Source organism: Salvelinus sp. IW2-2015, unplaced genomic scaffold (assembly GCF_002910315.2).
Source record: "Salvelinus sp. IW2-2015 unplaced genomic scaffold, ASM291031v2 Un_scaffold4331, whole genome shotgun sequence".
NCBI classification, from domain to species: Eukaryota; Metazoa; Chordata; class Actinopteri; order Salmoniformes; family Salmonidae; genus Salvelinus; species Salvelinus sp. IW2-2015.
In genome coordinates, this window is record NW_019945602.1 from 51,610 (window position 1) to 73,848 (window position 22,239).

General features: G+C 43.9%; 1 protein-coding gene and 2 long non-coding RNA genes across 6 annotated transcripts in view; all 3 read left to right on the forward strand.

Moving 5' to 3' along the window:
* The window catches only part of LOC112077145 (antiviral innate immune response receptor RIG-I-like), a 16,044-nt gene extending 12,541 nt beyond the window's left edge, over window positions 1-3,503 (forward strand). The window contains exons 2-5 of the mRNA XM_024143725.2: window positions 32-167; window positions 481-629; window positions 3,101-3,200; window positions 3,311-3,503. Coding sequence (XP_023999493.2) covers window positions 32-167; window positions 481-629; window positions 3,101-3,200; window positions 3,311-3,438 — 513 coding nt within the window. The 3' untranslated portion in view covers window positions 3,439-3,503. The remainder of the gene's footprint in view (window positions 1-31; window positions 168-480; window positions 630-3,100; window positions 3,201-3,310) is intronic.
* A 2,553-nt stretch (window positions 3,504-6,056) lies between these two features.
* LOC139026292 (uncharacterized) lies at window positions 6,057-7,676 on the forward strand. Its single transcript, XR_011478059.1, has 3 exons — window positions 6,057-6,089; window positions 7,459-7,531; window positions 7,612-7,676. It is a non-coding gene; the product is annotated as an uncharacterized lncRNA (long non-coding RNA).
* Window positions 7,677-8,073: 397 nt separating this feature from the next.
* Window positions 8,074-13,533, forward strand: LOC112077146 (uncharacterized). Of its 4 annotated transcripts, none has more exons than XR_011478058.1 (3): window positions 8,074-8,096; window positions 11,179-11,320; window positions 12,895-13,533. It is a non-coding gene; the product is annotated as an uncharacterized lncRNA (long non-coding RNA). The 4 variants fall into 4 exon arrangements; XR_011478056.1 differs by lacking the exon at window positions 8,074-8,096 and adding an exon at window positions 10,630-10,692; XR_011478055.1 differs by lacking the exon at window positions 8,074-8,096 and adding an exon at window positions 11,000-11,067.
* Window positions 13,534-22,239: the final 8,706 nt, after the last annotated feature.

Sequence of the window (22,239 nt, forward strand, 5' to 3'; positions counted from 1 at the left end):
CCTCTCCGTACCTCCCTCCATCACCCTGTAGAAGTATAATGATGCGTTGATCATCAACGAGGATGCCAGGACTAAGGATGCGTTAGAGTACCTGTCAGCTTTCATACAGCAGGTGAAGAACGCAGGTCATGACGAGACGGAGAGACAACTCACCGCTTACTTCGATGGTAAGGTCTCCGTGACAACGAGAAGGATGTTCCCGTTCTATTCAATCTATCTATTCTATTTCAACCTATGTTATATTATGATGCTTCTACAGTCATGTTTCAGATCATTCACAATCAGTAAATTACATTTTCATTTCAATTTAAATTTCAACAAAAAAAAGACAACAAAGTGGCTGTAATGAAGCGGTAAAACTGGCCTCCTTTTTTGGCTTTGTGGGTATTTTCCCTGCCGTTTTAGTGGCCCTTCTCTTCTAATAACCCTGTTCTTCTTCTCTCACTTGGTAAATATTGTGTCCTTCTCTCTTTCCTCCAGGTCAGCAGGGTGTACTGCGGGGTTTGTCCAGCGGGGGGCAGACGGACAATCCTAAGTTAGAGATGTTACAATACATCCTGGAGGAACAGTATCGACAGAATGATGAGACCAAGTCTGTGCTGTTCGTTAGGACACGGGCCCTCGCAGACGTAAGGCTGTGTGTGTATATAAATAATATGTATGTATGTTTGTCTATTTATATATATATAATATATGTGTATATATATATATATGGGTGTATGTTTGTGTATTTATATATATATATATAATATATGTGTGTATGTTTGTGTATTTATTTATATTTATATAATAAATGTGTGTATGTATATATGGGTGTATGTTTGTGTATTTATTTATATATATATTATAAATGTGTATATATATGTGTATGTATGTTTGTGTATTTATATATATATATAATATATGTGTGTATATATATTTGGGTGTATGTTTGTGTATTTATTTATATATATATATTAATTGTATATATATGTTATTAAATTTATTGTTTTAATATGGTGTAATATATGTTTGGTATTATACTTTATATTGTTATATATGTTATGGTGTATTGTGATTTATATATTACTAAATTATACAATGTGTAATAATATGATGTGTATGTACAGTGGAGAACAAGTATTTGGATACACCTGCCGATTTTGCAGGTTTTTCCTATTCAAAGCATGTAGAGGTCTAATTTTTATCATAGGCTACACTCATCAATATTAGAAGACGAAATTCTAAAACAAAAATCCAGGAAAATCCACACTTCTATGATTTTTAAGTAATTAATTGCCATTTATTTTGCATGGAACATAAAGTAATTTGATACATCAGCAAAAGCAGAACATTAATATTTGTACAAGAAACTTTTGTTTCAATTACGAGAATATATCGATTTCCCTGTAGTTCTTTGATCTAGGTTTGGCCACAACTGCCAGCAGAGGATTTTGCGCCCACTCCTACTCCCTACAGATCTTTCCGAGATGCCTTCACGGTTTCGCGGTGGCTGTCGCTGGCGTCAATACGGACTTTCCAGCTTTCCCTCCAAAGATTTTCTATTGCGGTTCAGGTCTGAGAAACTGGCTAGGCCTACTCCAGGACCTTGAGATGCTTCTTACGGAGCCACTCCTTAGTGCCAGGCTGTGTGCTTCGTGTGTTGTCATGCTGGAAGACCCAGCCACGACCCCATCTTCAATGCTCTTACTGAGGGAAGGAGGTTGTGGCCCAAGATCTCGCGATACATGGCCCCATCCATCCTCCCTCAATCGGTGCAGTCGTCCTGTCCCCTTTGCAGAAAAGCATCCCAAAGAATGATGTTTTCCTTCTCCATGCCTTCCGGTTGGATGGTGTTCTTGGGGTTGTACTCATACTTCTTCTTCCTCCAAACCGTGGCAGAGTGGAGTTTAGACCAAAAGCATTTTTGTCTCATCAGACCAATACCTATTCCTCCTCTGGATCATCCAGATGGTCATTGGCAAACTCAGACGGGCCTGGACATGCACTGGCTTAACAGGGGGACCTTGCGTGCGCTGCAGGATTTAATCCATGACGGCCGTAGTGTGTACTAATGGTTTTCTTTGAGACTTGTGGCCCAGCTCTCTCAGGTTCATTGACCAGGTCCTGCCGGTTAGTTCTGGCTGATCCCTCACCTTCCTCATGATCATTGATTGCCCCACGAGGTGAAATCTTGCATGGAGCCCCAGACCGAGGATGATTGACCTTCATCTTGAACTTCTTCCATTTTCTAATAATTGGCCAACAGTTGTTTCCTTCTCAACCAAGCTGCTTGCCTATTGTCCGTAGCCCATCCCAGCCTTGTGCAGGTCCACAATTTTATCCCTGATGTCCTTACACAGCTCTCTGGTCTTGCCATTGTGAGAGATTGGAATCTGTTTGATTGAGTGTGTGGACAGGTGTCTTTTTATACAGGTAACGAGTTCAAACAGGTGAGTTAAACAGGTACGAGTGGAGAATAGGAGGGCTTCTTAAAGAAAAACTAACAGGTCTGTGAAGCCGGAATTCTTACTGCGTTTGGTAGGTGATCAAATACTTTGTCATGCAATAAAATGCAAATTAATTATTTAAAAATCATACAATTGATTTTCTGGATTTTTGTTTTAAATTCCGTCTCTCACGAGTTGAAGTGTACTATGATAAAAATGACAGACCTCTACATGTTTGTAAGTAGGACCTGCAAAAATCGCAGTGCTATCAAATACTTGTTCTCCCACTGTTGTTTGTGTATTTATATATATATATATAATATATGTGATATGTGTGTATGTTTGTGTATTTATTTATATATAATATTTGTGTATATATATGTATGTTTGCGTATTTTTCTGGCATTCGTTTTTTTTTTTTTTTATCCAGTATTTATGTGTGTGTGATGTGTGTTGGTGTCAGTGGAGGCTGGTGAAGGGGAGGACGACTCATAATATGGCCAGAACGGAGCCATTGGAATGGCATCAAACACCTGGAAACCATGGAAACCATGTGTTTGATGTATTTGATACCATTCCACTGATACCACTCCAGTCATTACCACGAGCCCGTCCTCCCCAAATGAAGGTGCCACCAACCCCCTGTGGTCTGTGTGTCTCCTGGTGACTAGGCCTTGAAGAGCTGGATGGAGGAGTCTGACTCTCTGAAGTTCCTGAAACCAGGAGTACTGATTGGGAGAGGACGCAAGTCCAGCCAGCTGACCGGCTCAGGTACGTACGTGTACCTCTCTCTTTTCCAGCTGAGCATCTCAGGGGTTCCTCTCCCAGTTTGTTTTTATTTGAATCCAATTGATTTGATGATCTTTATTGTTCCCCTCCAGGCATGACGCTGAACTCGAAGAAAGGTGTGCTGGATTCCTTTAAGAGTGTTGACAATCAAAGCAAGATCCTGATCGCTACTTCGGTGGCCACGAGGGCATCGATATCCCACAATGCAACCTGGTATTGATGTACGAATACGTTGGCAATGTGGTCAAGATGGTCCAAGTCAGAGGTAATCAATCAATGCATCAATCAATTACTCAGCTAGTCAGACAGTTTGTCAACCAGGGAGTCAGTCAGTCGAGTCAGTCAGTCAGTAAATAATCAATCAACCAGTCAGACATTCAACCTGTCAGCCAAAGTCAAATCAGACATTCAACCTTCAGCAAGTCAATCAACCAGTCAGTCATCATTCAACCTGTCAGCCAGTCAATCAACCAGTCAGTCAATCATTCAACCTGTCAGCCAGTCAATCAACCCAGTCAGACATTCAACCTGTCAGCCAGTCATCAACCAGTCAGTCAACATCAACTGTCAGCCAGTCAATCAACCAGTCAGACATTCAACCTGTCAGCCAGTCAATCAACCAGTCAGTCAATCAGACATTCAACCAGTCAGTCAATCATTCAACCTGTCAGCCAGTCAATCAACCAGTCAGTCAATCAGACATTCAACCAGTCAGTCAATCAATCAACCTGTCAGCCAGTCAATCAATCACAGTCACCAGTCAATCAACAGTCACACCAGTCAGTCAGCCAGTCAGTCAATCAACCAGTCATTCAGTCATAGCCAGTCAACCAGCCAGCCAGTCAATCAACCAGTCATCCAGTCAATAGCCAGTCAGTTAGTCAGCCAGTCAATCAGCCAGTCAATCAAGCAGTCAGTCAGTCATTCAACCAGTCAGTCAATCAACCAGTCAGCCGTCAATCAACCAGTCATCAGTCAATCAGTCAGCCAGTCAGTCAGACATTCAGCTAGTCAGTCAGACATTCAACCAGTCAGCCAGCCAGTCAGTCCAGCCAGTCAGTCAGATCAATCCAGTCAGCCAGTCAGTCAATCAACCAGTCAGCCAGTCAGTCAATCAACCAGTCAGCCAGCCAGTCAATCACCAGTCAGCCAGTCAGTCAATCAGCCATCAGTCAATCAATCAGCCAGTCAGTCAATCAACCAGTCAGCCAGTCAGTCAATCAACCAGTCAGCCAGTTCAATCAACCAGTCAGTCGTGCAATCGCAACCCAGTCAGTCAAGTCAACACCAGTCCGATCATCATGTTAGTTTCCACGGCAGTATCCTTTTATGGGATGTTAACTGTGTGTGTGTGTGTGTGGGTGTGTGGTGTGGTGGTGTGTGTGTGTGTTGTGCTGTGTGGTTGTTGTGTGTGTGGTGTGTGCGTAGTTGGTGTGTCAGGCGCGCAGGGTCCCAGCGCAAGCAGTGTATCTTGGATGATCTGATAAAAAAGGACAGGAATTGATAAGAGAAACATAACATGGCAAGGACGAAGAATTGTAGAGAGTTGCCATCAGAAACTTACAGGGACACTCCGCTGCTGCAGACTTGCTCCACAGAGGTGGATACACAGTTCACACACACACTACTCACCACCGTCATCCACACACATACACCACACACGAGCGACGAACACGGACGAAAGCCACCAGCACATGTCACAAAACACACACACACACACACACACATACAGACAGTCACACACAGCACAGGGGCACACCAGGGACAGAAAGAACACACCACAGTCAGTCAACACAAACACACCGTCACACACCACACAACAACACACAGCACACACACACACACAGTACACACACACACACAGTCCATGAGATGTAGATTTTCACAGGCTGTTGTGTCTGTCCACCTGTGTGACTGTGTGTGTGTCTTCTGTCCGTTGTGTGTGTGTGTGTGTCCTCTCCAGTGTGCCCTTGTGTTCGTCCGTGGTCTGCGGATGTGCTGGTTCTGTCTGTCTGTCTGGATTGTTTGGTGTGTTCTGTCTGCCTGTCCTGTGCCCGTCCCGGTTAATGGTGTTGTGTCCGTACCGCTTGTGTGTAGTGTGTGCTTGTCTCGTCTGTCTGTCTCCGTGTCCGTCCTCCGGTGTTGTCCCGTGTCCGTACCCCGGTGTGGTGTCCGTCCCTGTGTGTGGTGACTGCATGTGTGCATGCGCCTCTAGTAGTCGTGTTGTCGATCCGTGTGGTCCGCTCTCCGTGGTGTGGTCGCGTCCCATCGTGTGTATGACTGTTGTGTGTGACTGTTGTGTGTGTGTGTCCGTCCCCGGTGTGTGTGTTCCGTCCCCTGTGTGTGTGTGTGTGTGTCTGTTGTCCTGTCTCCGTGTCCCGTGTCCAGTCCCGGTTGTGTGTCCGCCCGGTGTGTGTGTCCCGGTCCCTGTGTGTGGTAGACTGTGGTGTGACTGTGTGTTTGTCCGTTCCCGATGTGTTGCCAATGGAGGTGTTCCAGCTGTGGACAAAGGTGTTTGTCGTGACTATGGTGAAGATGGTGCCAGAGGAACCCCTGAATGAAGGAACTACCAGCTCTCTGCTCCAAGTGTAAGTAAAACACAGCCTGTACCACAGACGACATCAGATCTGCAGTAGAACCTACACACACCACAACAACACACACACACACACACACCACACAACACCACACACAACACACACATCACACACACACGACACACCACCACTACCACTACCACACACTAACACCACACACACCACACAACCACACACCGCAGCACACAACAACACACGCAAACCACACACACGCAAACCACACGACGCACGCACACACACAAGCTGTTACACAGACGACATCAGAGTACTGCAGGTTAGGAACCTACCCACAACACACCGCAAACACACTACCACCAGCAAAACACACACACAGACCACACGCACGCACGCACACACACACAACCACACAGGACACACCAACACACTACACACACAGAGCTGTTACATAGACAACATCAGAGACTGAAGTAGGAACCTAACACACGCAAACACATCCACACACACACAACACACAGGACGGAGTCAGACACCGGACAAGACACACGGGACGGACCACACCGGGGACAGACACCGGGACAGAACACCGCGGACAGACAGACAACACACACACACAGATTTCTCAATCCTTGTGAAATTGAGATGGCTAGGCTGTGTATAATGTGTACAAAACATTAGGAAACAGCTTTCCACGACATAGACTGACCAGGTGAATCCAGGTGAAAGCTATGATCCTTATCTAATGTGAACTTGTTAAATCCACTTCAATCAGTGTAGATGAAGGGGGAGGAGACAGGTTAAAGAGGATTTTTAGCCTTGAGACCATTTTGAGACATGGATTGGTATGTGTGCCATTCAAGGGTGAATGGCAAGACACATATTTAAGTGCGCTTTGAACGGGTATGGTAGTAGGTGCCAGCGAGCACCAAGTTTTGTGTAAGAACTGCCAACGCTGCTGGGTTTTTTCACGCTCAACAGTTTCCAGTGTGTATCAAGAATGGCCACACACACAAAGACATTCAGTTCGAACTTGACACAACTGTGGGAAGCGTGGAGTCAACATGGTCCTTGCACACTTCTGACGAACATGAGACTTCGTTCTGAGGGCCAGGTGGGGAGGGGTGCTACTCAATATTTAGGAAGGTGTTCCTAAAATGTTTTGTGAACTCACCTGTATAGTGACTGTGTAGCAAGACCTCTCCTTTCTGTTTCTCTTGTCTCTCTCCTCTCCCTTCTCTCTCCCCCCTTTTCTCACTTCTCCTCCATCCCCTCTATCCCCCTTTCCCTCCCTCCCCTCCATCCCGTCTTTCCCCCTTCCCTCCCTCCCCTCCTTCCTCCCCCCCTTCTCGCTCCCACTCCCTCTCTCCCCATTCCATCCCTCTCTCTTTCCCTCCTCCCCCTCTCTCCCTTTTCCTCCCTTTGCTCGCCCTCTCACCCCCTTTCTCTCTCTCCCTCCCTCCCTTCCCTCTATCGCCGTCTTCTCCCCCTTTCCCTCCCTCCCTCTCTCCCCCTTTCTCTACCACTCCCTCTTCTCTACCTCCCTCTCTCCCCCCGTCTCTCCCTTCCCCTATCGCTGTCTCTCCCCCTTTCCCTCCTCCCCTCTCTCCCCTCTCCCTCCCGTCTTTCTCTCCCTCCCTCCCTCTCTCCCCCTCCCTCTCTCTCCCCTCCCCTTCCCATCTCTCCAGGATTCTCACCACATCGTGTTGGACCCACTCTGTTCTCATCGAGCTCGAACAGAACCCTCACCCTAAACCAAAGGTGTGTTTATATCAGTGGGGTTAAAAACACTAGTGTCTGTCCTGTTCTAGATTTAATAAAGTGGTATCCTCCTTCTACAGGTTTCATGGGGCTGGTGAAGGACCAAGAAGCTGTTCTGTCCACTTGTGGACTGGACTGGGGCATAGGCTCAATACCTGACATGACCAGTGTACACACTAGACTGGACCTGGACTGTGGGCATATGGCCTCTACCTGACCATACAGGTACACACTTAGACTAGGACTGGACTGGGGCATTAGTGGCCTCATACCTGACCATTACAAGGTACACACACTAACTAGACTGGAATGGGGCAATAGTGCCCTATACTGACCATACAGGTACACACTGACTGGACTGGACTGGGCATAGTGGCCTCATACCTGACCATACAGGTACACACTAGACTAGACTGGACTGGGGCATAGTGGCCTCATACCTGACATACAGGTACACACTATGACTGGACTGCTGGGACATAGTGGCCTCATACCTGACCAATACAGGTAAACACTAGACTGGATACTGGACTGGGGCATCGTGGCCTCATACCTGGCCATACAGGTACACACTAAGACTAGACTGGACTGGGGCATAGTGGGCTCATACCTGGCCATACAGGTACACACTAGACTAGACTGGACTGGGGCATAGTGGCCTCATACCTGACCATACAGGTAAACACTAGACTGGACTGGACTGGGGCATAGTGGCCTCATACCTGACCCATACAGGTACACACTAGACCTAGACTGGACTGGGGCATAGTGGCTCATACCTGACCATACAGGTACACAACTAGACTGGCACTGGGGCATAGTGGCCTCATACCTGACCATACAGGTACACACTAGACTGGACTGGGACATAGTGGCCTCATTACCTGACCATACAGGTAAACACTAGACTGACTGGACTGGGACATAGTGGCCTGCATACCTGACCATACAGGTACACTAGACTGGACTGGACTGGGCATCGTGGCCTCATACCTGGCATACAGGTACAACACTAGACTAGACTGGACTGGGGCATAGTGGCCTCGTACCTGGCCATACAGGTACACACTAGACTAGACTGTACTGGGCATAGTGGCCTCATACCTGACGCATACAGGTAACACACTAGACTGGACTGGACTGGGCATAGTGGCCTCATACCTGACCATACAGGTACACCACTAGACTAGACTGGACTGGGGCATAGTGGCTCATACCTGACCATACAGGTACACACTAGACTTGGACTGGGCATAGTGGCCTCATACCTGACCATACAGGTACACACTAGACTGGACTGGGGCCATAGTGGCCTCATACCTGACCATACAGGTAAACCACGTAGACTGACTGGACTGGGACATAGTGGCCTCATACCTGACCATACAGGTAAAACCACTAGACTGGACTGGACTGGGGATAGTGGCCTCATACCTGACCATACAGGTACACACTAGACTGGACTGACTGGGGCATATGGCTCATACCTGACCATACAGGTAAACACTAGAGACTGGACTGGACTGGGCATCGTGGCCTATACCTGACCATACAGGTACACACTAGACCTGGACTGGGACTGGGGCATTAGTGGCCTCATACCTGGCCAACGGTAAACACTAGGACTGGACTGGACTGGGGCATAGTGCTCATTACCTGGGCCATTACAAGGTAACACTAGACTGGACTGGACTTGGGGCATAGTGGCCTCATACCTGGCCATACAGGTAAACACTAGACTGACCGACTTGGTGGCATAGTGGCCTCATACCTGACCATACAGGTAACACTAGACTGGACTGGACTGGGCATAGTGGCCTCATACCCTCACCTACAGGTAAACACTAGACTGCGACTGGGGCATCGTGGCCCATACCTCACCATAGCAAGGTACACTAGACTGGACTGGGGCATCGTGGCTCCATACTGTCCATACAAGTAAACACTAGACTGGACTGGACTGGGCATCGTGGCGCTCATACCTGGCCATACAGGTAAACACTTAGACTGGACTGACTGGGGCATCGTGGGCCCTCAATACCTGGCCATACAGGTACACACTGGACTTAAGAACTGGCTGGGGCATAAGTGCGCCTCATACCTGGCCATACAGTACACACTAGACTAGACTGGACTGGGCATTAGTTGGCCTCATACCTGACCAATACAGGTAAAACCTAGACTGGGACTGGACTGGGGGCAATAGGCCTCAATACCTGAACCAAACAGGTACACCACTAGACTAGACTGTACTCGGGCATAGCTGGCCTCATTACCTGACCATACAGGTACACACTAGACTGGACTGGGGCATAGTGGCTCATACCTGCACCATAACAGGTACACACTAGACTGAACTGGGACATAGTGGCCTCATACCTGACATACAGGTACACACTAGACCTGGACTGGACTGGGGCATCGTGGCCTCATACCTGGCCATACAGGTAAACACTAGACTGGACTGGACTGGGACATAGTGGCCTCATACCTGACCATACAGGTACACACTAGACTGGACTGGACTGGGCATCGTGGCCTCATACCTGCCATACAGGTACACACTAGACTAGACTGGACTGGGGCATAAGTGGCCTCATACCTGGCCATACAGGTACACACTAGACTAGACTGGACTGGGGCATAGTGGCCTCATACCCTGACCATACAGGTAAACACTAGACTGGACTGGACTGGGGCATAGTGGCCTCATACCTGACCATACAGGTACCACACTAGACTCGACTGACTGGGGCATAGTGGGCCTCATACCTGAACATACAGGTACACACATAGCTGGACTGGGCATAGTGGCCTCATACCTGACCATACAGGTACACACTAGACCTGGAACTGGGGCATAGTGGCCTCATACCTGACCATCAGGTAACACTAGACTGGATGGACTGGGACATAGTGGCCTCATACCTGACCATACAGGTAAACACTAGACTGGACTGGACTGGGGCCATAGTGGCCTCATACCTGACCATACAGGTAAACACTAGACTGGGACTGGACTGGGGCATATGTGGCCTCATACCTGACCATACAGGTAAACACTAGACGGACTGGACTGGGCAATAGTGGCCTCATACCTGACCATACAGGTACACACTAGACTGGACTGGGGCATAGTGGCCTCATACCTGACCATACAGGTACACACTAGACTAGACTGGACTGGGGCATAGTGGCCTTATACCTGACCATACAGGTACACACTAGACTAGACTGGACTGGGGCATAGTGCCTCATACCTGACCATACAGGTACACACTAGAACTGGACTGGGGCATAGTGGCCTCATACCTGACCATACAGGTACACACTAGACTGGACTGGGGGCATAGGTGGCTCATACCTGACATACAGGTAATACACTAGACTGGACTTGGAGCTGGACATAGTGGCCTCATAACCTGACCATACAGGTAACACTGAGACCTGGACATAGTGGCCTCATACCTGACCATACAGGTAAACACTAGACTGGACTGGACTGGGGCATAGTGGCCTCATACCTGACCATACAGGTAAACACTAGACTGGACTGGACTGGGACTTACGTACCTGACCATACAGGTTCACCCACTTACTTGATTTGCCATTGTAGTGTGTTTATCTGTAAGTGTTTTGTCTCCCAGAACCTGCCTGTGTTAAAGATAGAGAGCTTTGTGGTGAAGAACTGTGTTACCGAGCAACAGAGGTACTACAGGAAGTGGAGAGACGTGACCTTTTCCATGAAGACCTTTGAACTCACAGACATAGCTGATAGCTGGAATCCACGTGAGTCTCTCTCTCCCCCTCTCTCCCTCTCTCTCTCCCCTTTCTCTTTATGTGTGTGTGTGTGTGTTGTCGTGTCTTTACTATGGATTAAATTATATGACATGCTATTTTATAAAATCAATTCTCTGTAATTAATATTACCTGATTAAACTTATCATGTAAATGTAATGTAAGGAATCTTTTATATTAATAGCAGTCAATATTTAATCCTCACCTTATTCAGTCTCATCTGAAAGTTGTAAATTATTGGTTATCTTCACGATCCCTGGCTAACAAGTTGAATCAGCAATACAACATTTGGTTTGATTATTTATTTACTAAATAATCACACAGAATGGATCATACATTGATTACTAATTATGTCATAAAAGAAAACGTCCCTGGCGGACGGAACCGATATGACAGCTGGTTACACAAAGAAAGGGAGTTGGGTTTTGAATGAAAGTGCGGGAAGACTGAGGAACATAAGGATTGGGTCTCTATCGGACCTTATGAAGCTATGCCATCGTAAATACAGAATCTTATGCATTGTAAATAACCGCCCATTCGGGAAAAGGAAAATGCAAGAAATATATTTACTCTGAGCTGCGCTTCGATAGATTGGTCGAAGATGGAAGGCTGGGTTGCCCAGCAGAGATCTCCCTTGTCCTTTGAAGACTATTTCTGGGTGATACATTGTAGTGTGTCGTCGTGTGGTAGAACAGATACGTTGTAGTACCCTGTCGTTCTGAAGAGATTGTCCGTCCTRTCCTAGGCCACGTTTACAGCTGCTGCTGATAACTCGACGTCTAGGATGTATCACTTCTTTAGTGGATAAGAGTTCAAAGTTCACACCAAGTTGCCATACTATAAGCTCATGCTATATTCTGGCTGGTGTAGTCGCATTCATCCTTCTAGCGTGGCGATCGTCACCTCCACGTTGAAATTCGCCCTTCTAAACGTATGGACAACCGTCGTCACGTCATCGGGAACACAATGTAATTTCGTTAGGTTGTAGTCGTTCAACCATTCGCAACCAGAGCTCACGCTAAGGTTGGCTTAGTTCGCCGGGAATTGGATCACGGAGACTCTTATAGAAATGTAGAAAAGGGGTTGGTTCATAATTTCCAACCAATGTCTATTCATGTGGGCGTTGGCACTGATTGAGCATATTTTACATATGAAAACAATTCTCTCATTTTTAAAACTAAAAATACATTTAATCTTTTCACAAATAGTTTCATATTTAAACATTTAAATTGCACAACAATTCCATGTGAATCTGATAACTAGAATGTGTCGACTTTTCCACAYTTTATGTCGTCCTATCATCAGTCATAATGTCTCAGACGACAACTGATCTGACATCATATTCTTTTACGTACCAACGGATATTTTCAACTGCTTGGATTACAGAAATATTGTACCTTTCCCAACCTTTTGATGTCACCAGACTCTCTCTAATGTTAACAAAGGGCTTTCCAAGAGTCCACTCTGTAGAGTGGAGAGAAAAGGGGGTATTTATGGGGGTCATAAACCTCACAACAGGCCAACGTCATGGCAGTGTGTTGTAATGTTGCTTCGTTTCTTTCTAGTGCTTGAAGACCAGTAGGCCTCTACACCTGTCAATCTGGAAAGGAGGAGCCATGAAGAGYGAGAAGAGAGAGGCATTGGTCATTACCAAGCAAGGCCAGGAGCCTCAGGACCTGAACATCCAATCAGATCAAAACCAATTACAACACAGTCAAAACAAAACGGCTTATTGGGAAGCACAAAGCAAAATGCTATCTGGCCATACATCGACAGTACAATGTGGCTAACTATTTGACCATGGTTACTGATCAAAACCTTTAGAAAAACCTTGACAAAGTACAGGCACAGTGAGCACAGCCTTGCCATTGAGAAGGGTAGACACAGGAAAACATGGCTCCCTGTAGAGGGTAGGCTAAGATCTCTGATTAAAATAGGCGACTGAATTCTGTTGGGGGAAGATGAAGAGAACTGTGGGTTGTCAGCACACATGTTATTGTTATTGTTCAATGTATGGTTATTTTGACCCTTGATTATTGTTGTTACTGTTTGTCCCCTTGACAATATTGATTATTATTATTTGGAATTATGTTAATGTAGTAAATTAATCACTTCATTTCCAAAGTATAGTGTTTGGCAATATGTACATTGTTACGTCATGCCAATAAAGCAAATTGAATGAGAGAGAGAGATGTACACAGAGAGATAGTGTTTTTTGTGACTACCTCATCTCTCTAACCCACATATAGAATTATCTGTAAGGTCCCTCAGTCGAGCAGTGAATGTCAAGCACAGATTCAACCAGAAAGACCAGGGAGGTTTTCCAATGCCTCGCAAAGAAGGGCATCTATTGGTAGATGGGTAAAAAAAAAAATATATCCTTTTGAGCATGGTGACGTTATTAATTACACTTTGGATGGTGTATCAATACACCCAGTCACTACAAAGATACAGGTGTCCTTCCTAACTCAGTTGCCCGAGAGGAAGGAAACCAAACAGGGATTTCACCATGTGGCCAATAGTGACTTTACAGCAGTTACAGAGTTCATGGCTTTGATAGGAGAAATTTGAGGATGGATCAACAACATTGTAGTTACTCCACAATACTAACCTAATTGCAACAACAATAACCTAAAACACAAGGCCAAAATCTACACTGGAGTTGCACTAAGAAGACAGTGAATGTTCTGAGTGGCCAAGTTAGAGTTTGACTTAAATCTATTGAAAATCTAAAAGCAAGACCTGAAATGGCTGTCTTATCAATAATCAATAATCAATTACCAATTTGACAGAGCTTGAAGAGTTTTGAAATAATAATGGACAAATGTTGCACAGTGTGTGGAAAGCACTCAAAGAACTTAACCTCAGAAAGACCACAGCTGTATCAACATGCCAAAATGTGCTTCTACAAAGTATTGACTCAGATGTGTGAATACTTATGTTAATTAGATATCTGTATTTCATTTGCAATACTTTTGGAACAATTTCTAAAAACATGTTTTCACTTTATCATTATGGGGTATTGTAATGTCATTATGGGGTATTGTGATGTCATTATGGGGTATTGTGATGTCAGTATGGGGTATTGTGATGTAATTATGGGGTATTGTGATGTCATTATTGGGTATTGTGTGTAGATGGGTGAGGGGGGAAAAAATATTTAATCCATTTGGAATCCAGGCTGTAACACAAAATATGGAATAAGTCAAGGAGTGTGAATCATTTCATACTAATGATGAACTAACTTACTGTCATTTATTAGTATTTTATGGGTAGCTACAATATTCAGACCCCTTGACTTTTTCCACATTTTGTTAGGTTACAGCCTTATTCTAAAATATATGTATTTATTTATTTCCCTCTTCAATTTACTCACAATGCCCCATAATGACAAAGGGAAAATGTCAGGGCAYGCGGAGCGGGGAGGTTCCTGGTGGAGAGCCAGAAGCGATCACCAGGAGGGAACAGAGGAGCCTCACTGCGGTGGCCTTCTAGTGGACCCCGGGTTAGAACGCACTGGTTTTATTTGGCTCCCCAAGTTTTCTGAACTGACCCCAAAAAAATATATATACAGTGGCAAGAAAAAGAATGTGAACCCTTGGAATTATTTGTATTTCTGCATAAATTGGTCATAACATTTGATCTGATCTTCATCTAAGTCACAACAATAGACAAACACGGTGTGCTTAAACTAATAACACACAAACTATTGTATTTTTCTTGTCTATACTGAATACATAATTTAAACATTCACAGTGTAGGTTGGATAAAGTATGTGAACCCCTTGGCTAATTACTTCTCCAAAAGCTAATTGGAGTCAGGAGTGAGCTAATCTGGAGTCCAATCAATGAGACGAGACTGGAGGTGTTGGTTAGAGCTGCATTGCCCTGTCGTGTCTCTGACTTTTCATTAAATGTGAAGACTGTCATTTTATCAAATCAATTTTCTGTAATTATTATTACGTGATTAAACTAATCATGTAAATTTAATTAACTAGGAAGTCAGGGCACCATGGAAAACGTTGGTTTACCGAGTCATCATTTTCCAAATAAAACTTCAGATATTTTAATATCTGATCACTTAGTCTTCTATTAATTCATTATTATTATTACCTTCCGTCATTCTCATCTGAACGTCGTAAATTCTTGGTTATCTGCACGAACCCAGCCTCTACTATGAATCATCCATACACCAATTGGCTCAATTATTTATTTACTAACTAATTAAACAATTACAGAATATACAATACCTAATAACATTATACAGTAAATACCGCCCCTAGTGGACTAAACAAAAACAGTTGGGTTATAACAGGATAGATTCAGAGAGAAGAGAAGGGGGTTTGGAAGGAAGACTAAGGAACATGGGTCTCTTATCGGACCTGGGAAGCTATTCTCACATAAATACATATACCACTAACGATCGCTCATTCAGAAAAGCAATGCACAACAAATATTATGGCTGAACTCAAATGTGCTGGTTGATAAAACACCTGTATTTATGGGAAAGATGTTTGGAAAGGGTATTTTGTTCTTAAATGATATTGTAAATTGTAATGGTAGAGTTATGTCCTTCATGGAGTTATCAGAATTGTACAGGAAGGTCTGCTCAATCCAAGAGTACAACCAATTGATTACAGCATTACCCCAGAAATGGAGGAGGCAGGTGGCAGTGGGAGGAGGTAGAGAACTGGTCTGTCTGCCSAATATAAAGGATCAAAACTGGCGGAGGCATAAAAATAGCATAAATAGGAAATTACCCCAGTTCATTGCCAGGACATACTGGTGCCATAAGTCAATTGTTACGAAATAGTTGGAGGAGATTTTTTGATGTACCGAATTCCATGGTATATGGGTGTATGAGTTGTTATATAAAACAAACGCAAGATTCAAGACTTCGTACTTTTTAGCTAAAATTATTATATAGAATTATTGCCACACAAAAATGTTTGAATATTGGGGCATAAAATCATCGAAGCTCTGCAGATTTTTGTTGTGAGGATACAGAATCAATAGACCATTTATTTTGGTATTGCCTCAGGTAGCCTGTTTCGTCTCAAGGTTCAGGAAATGGCTGAAATGCATAGCATTGATCTAAATATTGACCCAAGAATGTAGCTGTTAGGAGAGTCTGGAGAGACCGGGTCAGTCATTACTAATATACTAATACTCTAGTAAAAGTATTTATCTTCAACTCGGCAATCTGTGTATTCTATTAGATAGATTGTACGTTAAAAATCACAGCATGGTTACAAGATATATAGTATGGTGAGTTAGACAATCCGAAGAGGGCGTGTCCAGCAGAGACAGGTGGGATTGGCTGAGGGAAAGGCTGAAGGGTTGGGAATGTGACTGGCGAGCAAGTGGGAGGGGCCTGAGGAAAAAGGGAAGCTGAGGGTTTGGATGGTGGAACTGTGAGAACAAGTGGAGGGGCTGAGGTGAATGCTGAGGGTTGGGAATGTGGAACTGAGACAAGTGGGAAGGGTGGAAGGGAAGCTGAGGGTATAGGAATGTGGAACTGAAGACAAGTGGAAGGCTGAGGGACAAGCGAGGGGTTGGGATGTTTGGACTGGGAGACAAGTGGGAGGGCTGAGGGAAGACTGAGGAGTGGGATAGTGGAACTGGAGACAAGTGGGGAGGGGCTGAGTGCGTTGGATATTCGGAACTCGGAGACAAGTGGCAGTTGGAGTTTCTGTTGGAGAGTACAGAAATATGGTCACAGAGTAAAAGTCAAAAAAATAAGTCAAAAGAAACATAACAAAGAGTACATGTGAATGCACACTAAGTTTGGCAGTGTTTTACAACTAATGCGGTTTGCCGCGAGGCTATGCGTCAGGTGGTCTGTACACTGCGATATACAGTTGCGCATTGCTGTTATGAATTCCAGTTGTCCTTTTGATGTCTTTTGTTTTTTGTGCTGTTTCTTTCGTGTCTTATGTCTTTTTTTCTCTTTAGTCATTCTCTAGGTTGTTTGGTGGCATTGTGGGAGGTTTCTTTGGGAAGGGGAATGGATTGGTTTTTCTTCTTCTTGGGGAGGGAACTTCGTGGGAGGGGTCTCGAATGGTTGAGGGGACAGCTATTTGGGAACTGGGCGGATCTTGGAGGGTCTGGGTATCACGTTTTTTGGCCTGGTGGAAGATCTGTTAAATGTGCCTTGGAGCAGAGGGCATTGACCCTGGATCCTTCTGTGTTCGCTCTAATGGCAAGTCTGTTGGATGACTGGTGGTGCGTTGAGCGGCTTGCCTGCAAGTATATCGTATGTCGGATATTCAATATTATTATATTTTTTTTAAAGAAATGCATTGGTTTACGTGAAGCTGGCTTTCGATAGTTGAGCTGCTGATGTGAGGCTCAGGTGATGGCTTTGACCTTGTGTAGATTCTTCCGGGTCGTCGTGTGATAGGTTCATCTCCCTCGGAGAAGCTTCCTCGTCGGTCGTTGTTTCTCTACTGATTGGCACATATGTTCAGCTGCAGTCTGATATACGCTAGTTTAGTATGCACTTCTCTCCTAGGTTCAGAGTTCAGAGTTCATACCAAGTTCACGTGTGGAGGCAGCCCTCACGTCTCCCGGCCTGTATAGTTGAAACTAGCCCTTTTCAACGTGGAGGCAAGTCCTCCCGTTATTTGGAATGAGGTAACTTTCGTCACGGGGCTTTTATAGAAATGTAGAAAAAGGGTTGGGTTCATCATTTCCAACCAATGTCTATTCACTTGGGCTGCTGATTGAGCACAAGTTTACTTATGAAAACAATTCTCTCTCATTTAGAAGACTAAATATCACATTACATCATTTGCGCAAATAGTTTCATCTTAACTCATTCATTTTATACAAGAATTAGATGCAAACCTCATAATGAGGAACCTGTATAAACAGAGTTATGTGAATGTGGCTGTTTGTCTTTCATGGTCACAAACGTGAAACAAAACGGACCGGGTCGTAGCTGCACGTTTGTGGCCTGCTGGAGGTCATTTTGCAGCTCTGGCAGTGCTCCTCCTTGCACAAAGGCGGAGGTAGCGGTCTGCTGCTGGGGTTGTTGCCCTCCTACGGCCTCCTCCACGTCTCCTGATGTACTGGCCTGTCTCCTGGTAGCGCCTCCATGCTCTGGACACTACGCTGACAGACACAGCAAACCTTCTTGCCACAGCTCGCATTGATGTGCCATCCTGGATGAGCTGCACTACCTGAGCCATTGTGTGGGTTGTAGACTCCGTCTCATGCTACCACTAGAGTGAAGCACCGCCAGCATTCAAAAGTGACCAAAACATCAGCCAGGAAGCATAGGAACTGAAAGTGGTCTGTGGTCACCACCTGCAGAACCACTCCTTTATTGGGGGTGTCTTGCTAATTGCCTATAATTCCACCTTTTGTCTATTCCATTTGCACAACAGCATGTGAAATTGTATTGTCAATCAGTGTTGCTTCCTAAGTGGACAGTTTGATTTCACAGAAGTGTGATTGACTTGGAGTTACATTGTGTTGTTTAAGTGTTCCCTTTATTTTTTTGAGCAGTGTACTATGCATGCCAGTCCTCTCTGCTAAGAGTTGAGAGACTGACTGCACACTTCTTCTTTTATAAGAAACATTAATGTATTGAAAATCCCAAATTGTTGCATATTCAACTTACACACAATCTGACACACACTTATCCCACCAGACATGTCACCAGGGTCTTTCACAGTCCCTAAATCCAGAACAAATTCAAGAAAGTGTACAGTATTGTACATAGCATGGAACTAGATTCCATCTCATATTCTCAAATAACAGCAAACCTGGTAAAAAAAACAGATAAAGCAACACCTCACGGTACATCGCCACTCCCCTATTTGACCTAGATAGTTGTGTGTGTATGTATTGATATATATAGTGCCTTTTTTCGTTCTTTAAATGTATGTAGTTCTCTCCTTGAGTTGTTCTTGTCTATTGATGTTCTGTATTATGTTTCATGTTTTGTGTGGACCCCGGGAAGAGTAGCTGCTGTTTTTGCAACAGCTAATGGGGATCCTAATAAAATACCAAAATACCAAAACATTATGTGTGGAGAAAAAAAGGCAGAGCACACCAACATCAAAACCTCATCCCAACTGTAAAGTCTGGTGGAGGGAACATCATGGTTTGGGGCTGCTTTGCTGCCTCAGGGACTGGACAGCTTGCTGTCATCGACGGAAAATAAATTCCCAAGTTTATCAAGACATTTTGCAGGAGAATGTTAGGCAATCTTTCCTCCAATTGAAGCTCAACAGAAGTTGGGTGATGCAACAGGACAACAACCCAAAACACAGAAGTAAATCAACAACAGAYTGGCTTCAACAGAAGKAAATATGCATTCTGGAGTGGCCCAGTCCTGACCTCATCCTGATTGAGATGCTGTTGCATGACCTCAAGAGAGCAGTTCACACCAGACATCCCAKGAATTTTGCTGAACTGAAACAGTTTTYTAAAGAGGAACGGTCCAAAATTCCTCCTGACCGTTTGGTTGAGAACGGTTGAAAAAGTTTGGTTGAGGTTATTGCTGCCAAAGGAGGGTCAACCAGTTATTAAATCCAAGGGTTCACATACTTTTCCCACCCTGCACTGTGAATGTTTACACGGTGTGRTCAATAAAGACATGCAYACGTATAATTGTTTGTGTGTTATTAGTTTAAGCAGTCTGTGTTTGTCTYTTGTTGTGACCTAGATGAACATCAGATCAAATTGTATGACCAATTTATGCAGAAATCCAGGTAGTTCCAAAGGCTTCACATACTTTTTCTTGCCACTGTATTTTTGAAATTGTTGGACATAAAAGACTGTGAATACCACACAAGGAAATCAGCTCTAAGTGATTTCTATTTAAGAAATCTGTTCTCAAGTATTCCCATGCACAATAGGGAGACACGTGATCGTATACAAATGTAAGTCAGGTTTGAAATTATTATGTTTTGGTCAAACAGGAAAACATTGTCCAGTGGCTGAATCTAGTTGATATCCGGCCTCTACAGTAACAATCAGTTCTTATTGTAAACCACTGGAGTTTTCAAGGCTTTACAGTAACAAATCTGTTCTTATTGTAAACCACTGGAGTTTTCAAGGCCTTACAGTAACAATCTGTTTCTATTGTACACACTGGAGTTTTCAAGCCTTACAGTAACAATCTGTATTTATTGTAAACCACTGGAGTTTTAAGGCTTTACAGTAACAATCAGTTCTTATTGTAAACCACTGGAGTTTTCAAGGCCTTACAGTAACAATCAGTTCTTATTGTAACACTGGAGTTTTCAAGGCTCTACAGTAACAATCAGTTCTTATGTAACCACTGGAGTTTCAAGGCCTTACAGTAACAATCAGTTCTTATTGTAAACACTGGAGTTTTCAAGGCCTTACAAGTAACAATCAGTTCTTATTGTAAACCACTGGAGTTTTCAAGGCCTTACAGTAACAATCAGTTCTTATTGTAAACCACTGGAGTTTTCAAGGCTTTACAGTAACAATCAGTTCTTATTGTAACCCACTGGAGTTTTTCAAGCCTTACAGTAACAATCAGTTCTATTGTAACACTGGAGTTTTCAAGGCTTTACAGTAACAATCAGTTCTTATTGTAACCACTGGAGTTTTCAAGGCTTTACAGTAACAATCAGTTCTTATTGTAACCACTGAGTTTTCAAGCCTTACAGTTTACTGCGTGTTTACTGTGTGTGTTCTGTGTGTGCGTACTGTGTGCGTACTGTGTGCGTACTGTGTTAATGTGTACATACTGGTGTGTGTTTACTGCGTGTTTTACTGTGTGTGCTTAATGTGTGTGTTTACTGTGTGTGTGTTTACTGTGTGGTGTGTGTACTGTGTGTGTGTGTTACTGTGTGTGTGTAACCTACTGAAATCATGATGCTTTTAAACTGATATTTGCACTTAGAATAACGGAACTGCCGTTGGATGTTCATTTAAATTGATTAAACAATCAATGAGCTAAACAGTCTAATGAGGTGACTTCTATGTATCCAGAGTCCCCTTTACAACCTCCTCCTTTATCGCTAGCCCACGGGGCAGGAAACAGATACGTATTAAACCATAGGAAACAGATAACTATCAAACCATCAGGAAACAGATAACCTATTAAACCATCAGGAAACAGATAACCTATCAAACCATCAGGAAACAGTTAACCTATCAAACCATCAGGAAACAGATAACCTATCAAACCATCAGGAAACAGATAACCTATTAAACCATCAGGAAACAGATAACTATCAAACCATCAGGAAACAGTTAACCTATCAAACCATCAGGAAACAGATAACGTTTTAAACCATCAGGAAACAGATAACCTATCAAACCATCAGGAAACAGATAACCTATCAAACCATCAGGAAACAGTTAACCTATCAAACCATCAGGAAACAGATTACGTATTAAACCCATCAGGAAACAGATAAACCCTATCAAACACATCAGGAAACAGATAACCTATCCAACCATCAGGAAACAGATAACCTGTCAAACCATCAGGAACAGAAACCTTAAAGACATAGGAAACAGAATACGCATCTAAACATCAAGAACAGATAACGTATTAAACCATCAGGAAACAGATAACCTATCAAACCATTCAGGAACCAGATAACCTATCAACCATCAGGAAACAGATAACCTATCAAACCATCAGGAAACAGTTAACGTATTAAACCATCAGGAACACGTTAACGTATTAAACCATCAGGAAACAGATAACCTATCAAACCATCAGGAAACAGATAACGTATTAAACCATCAGGAACAGTTAACGTATTAAACCATCAGGAAACAGATAATGTATTAAACCCATCAGGAAACAGATAACGCATTAAACCATCAGGAAACAGATAACCTATCAAACATCAGGAAACAGATAATGTATTAAACATCGGAAACAGATAACGTATTAAACCATCAGGAAAC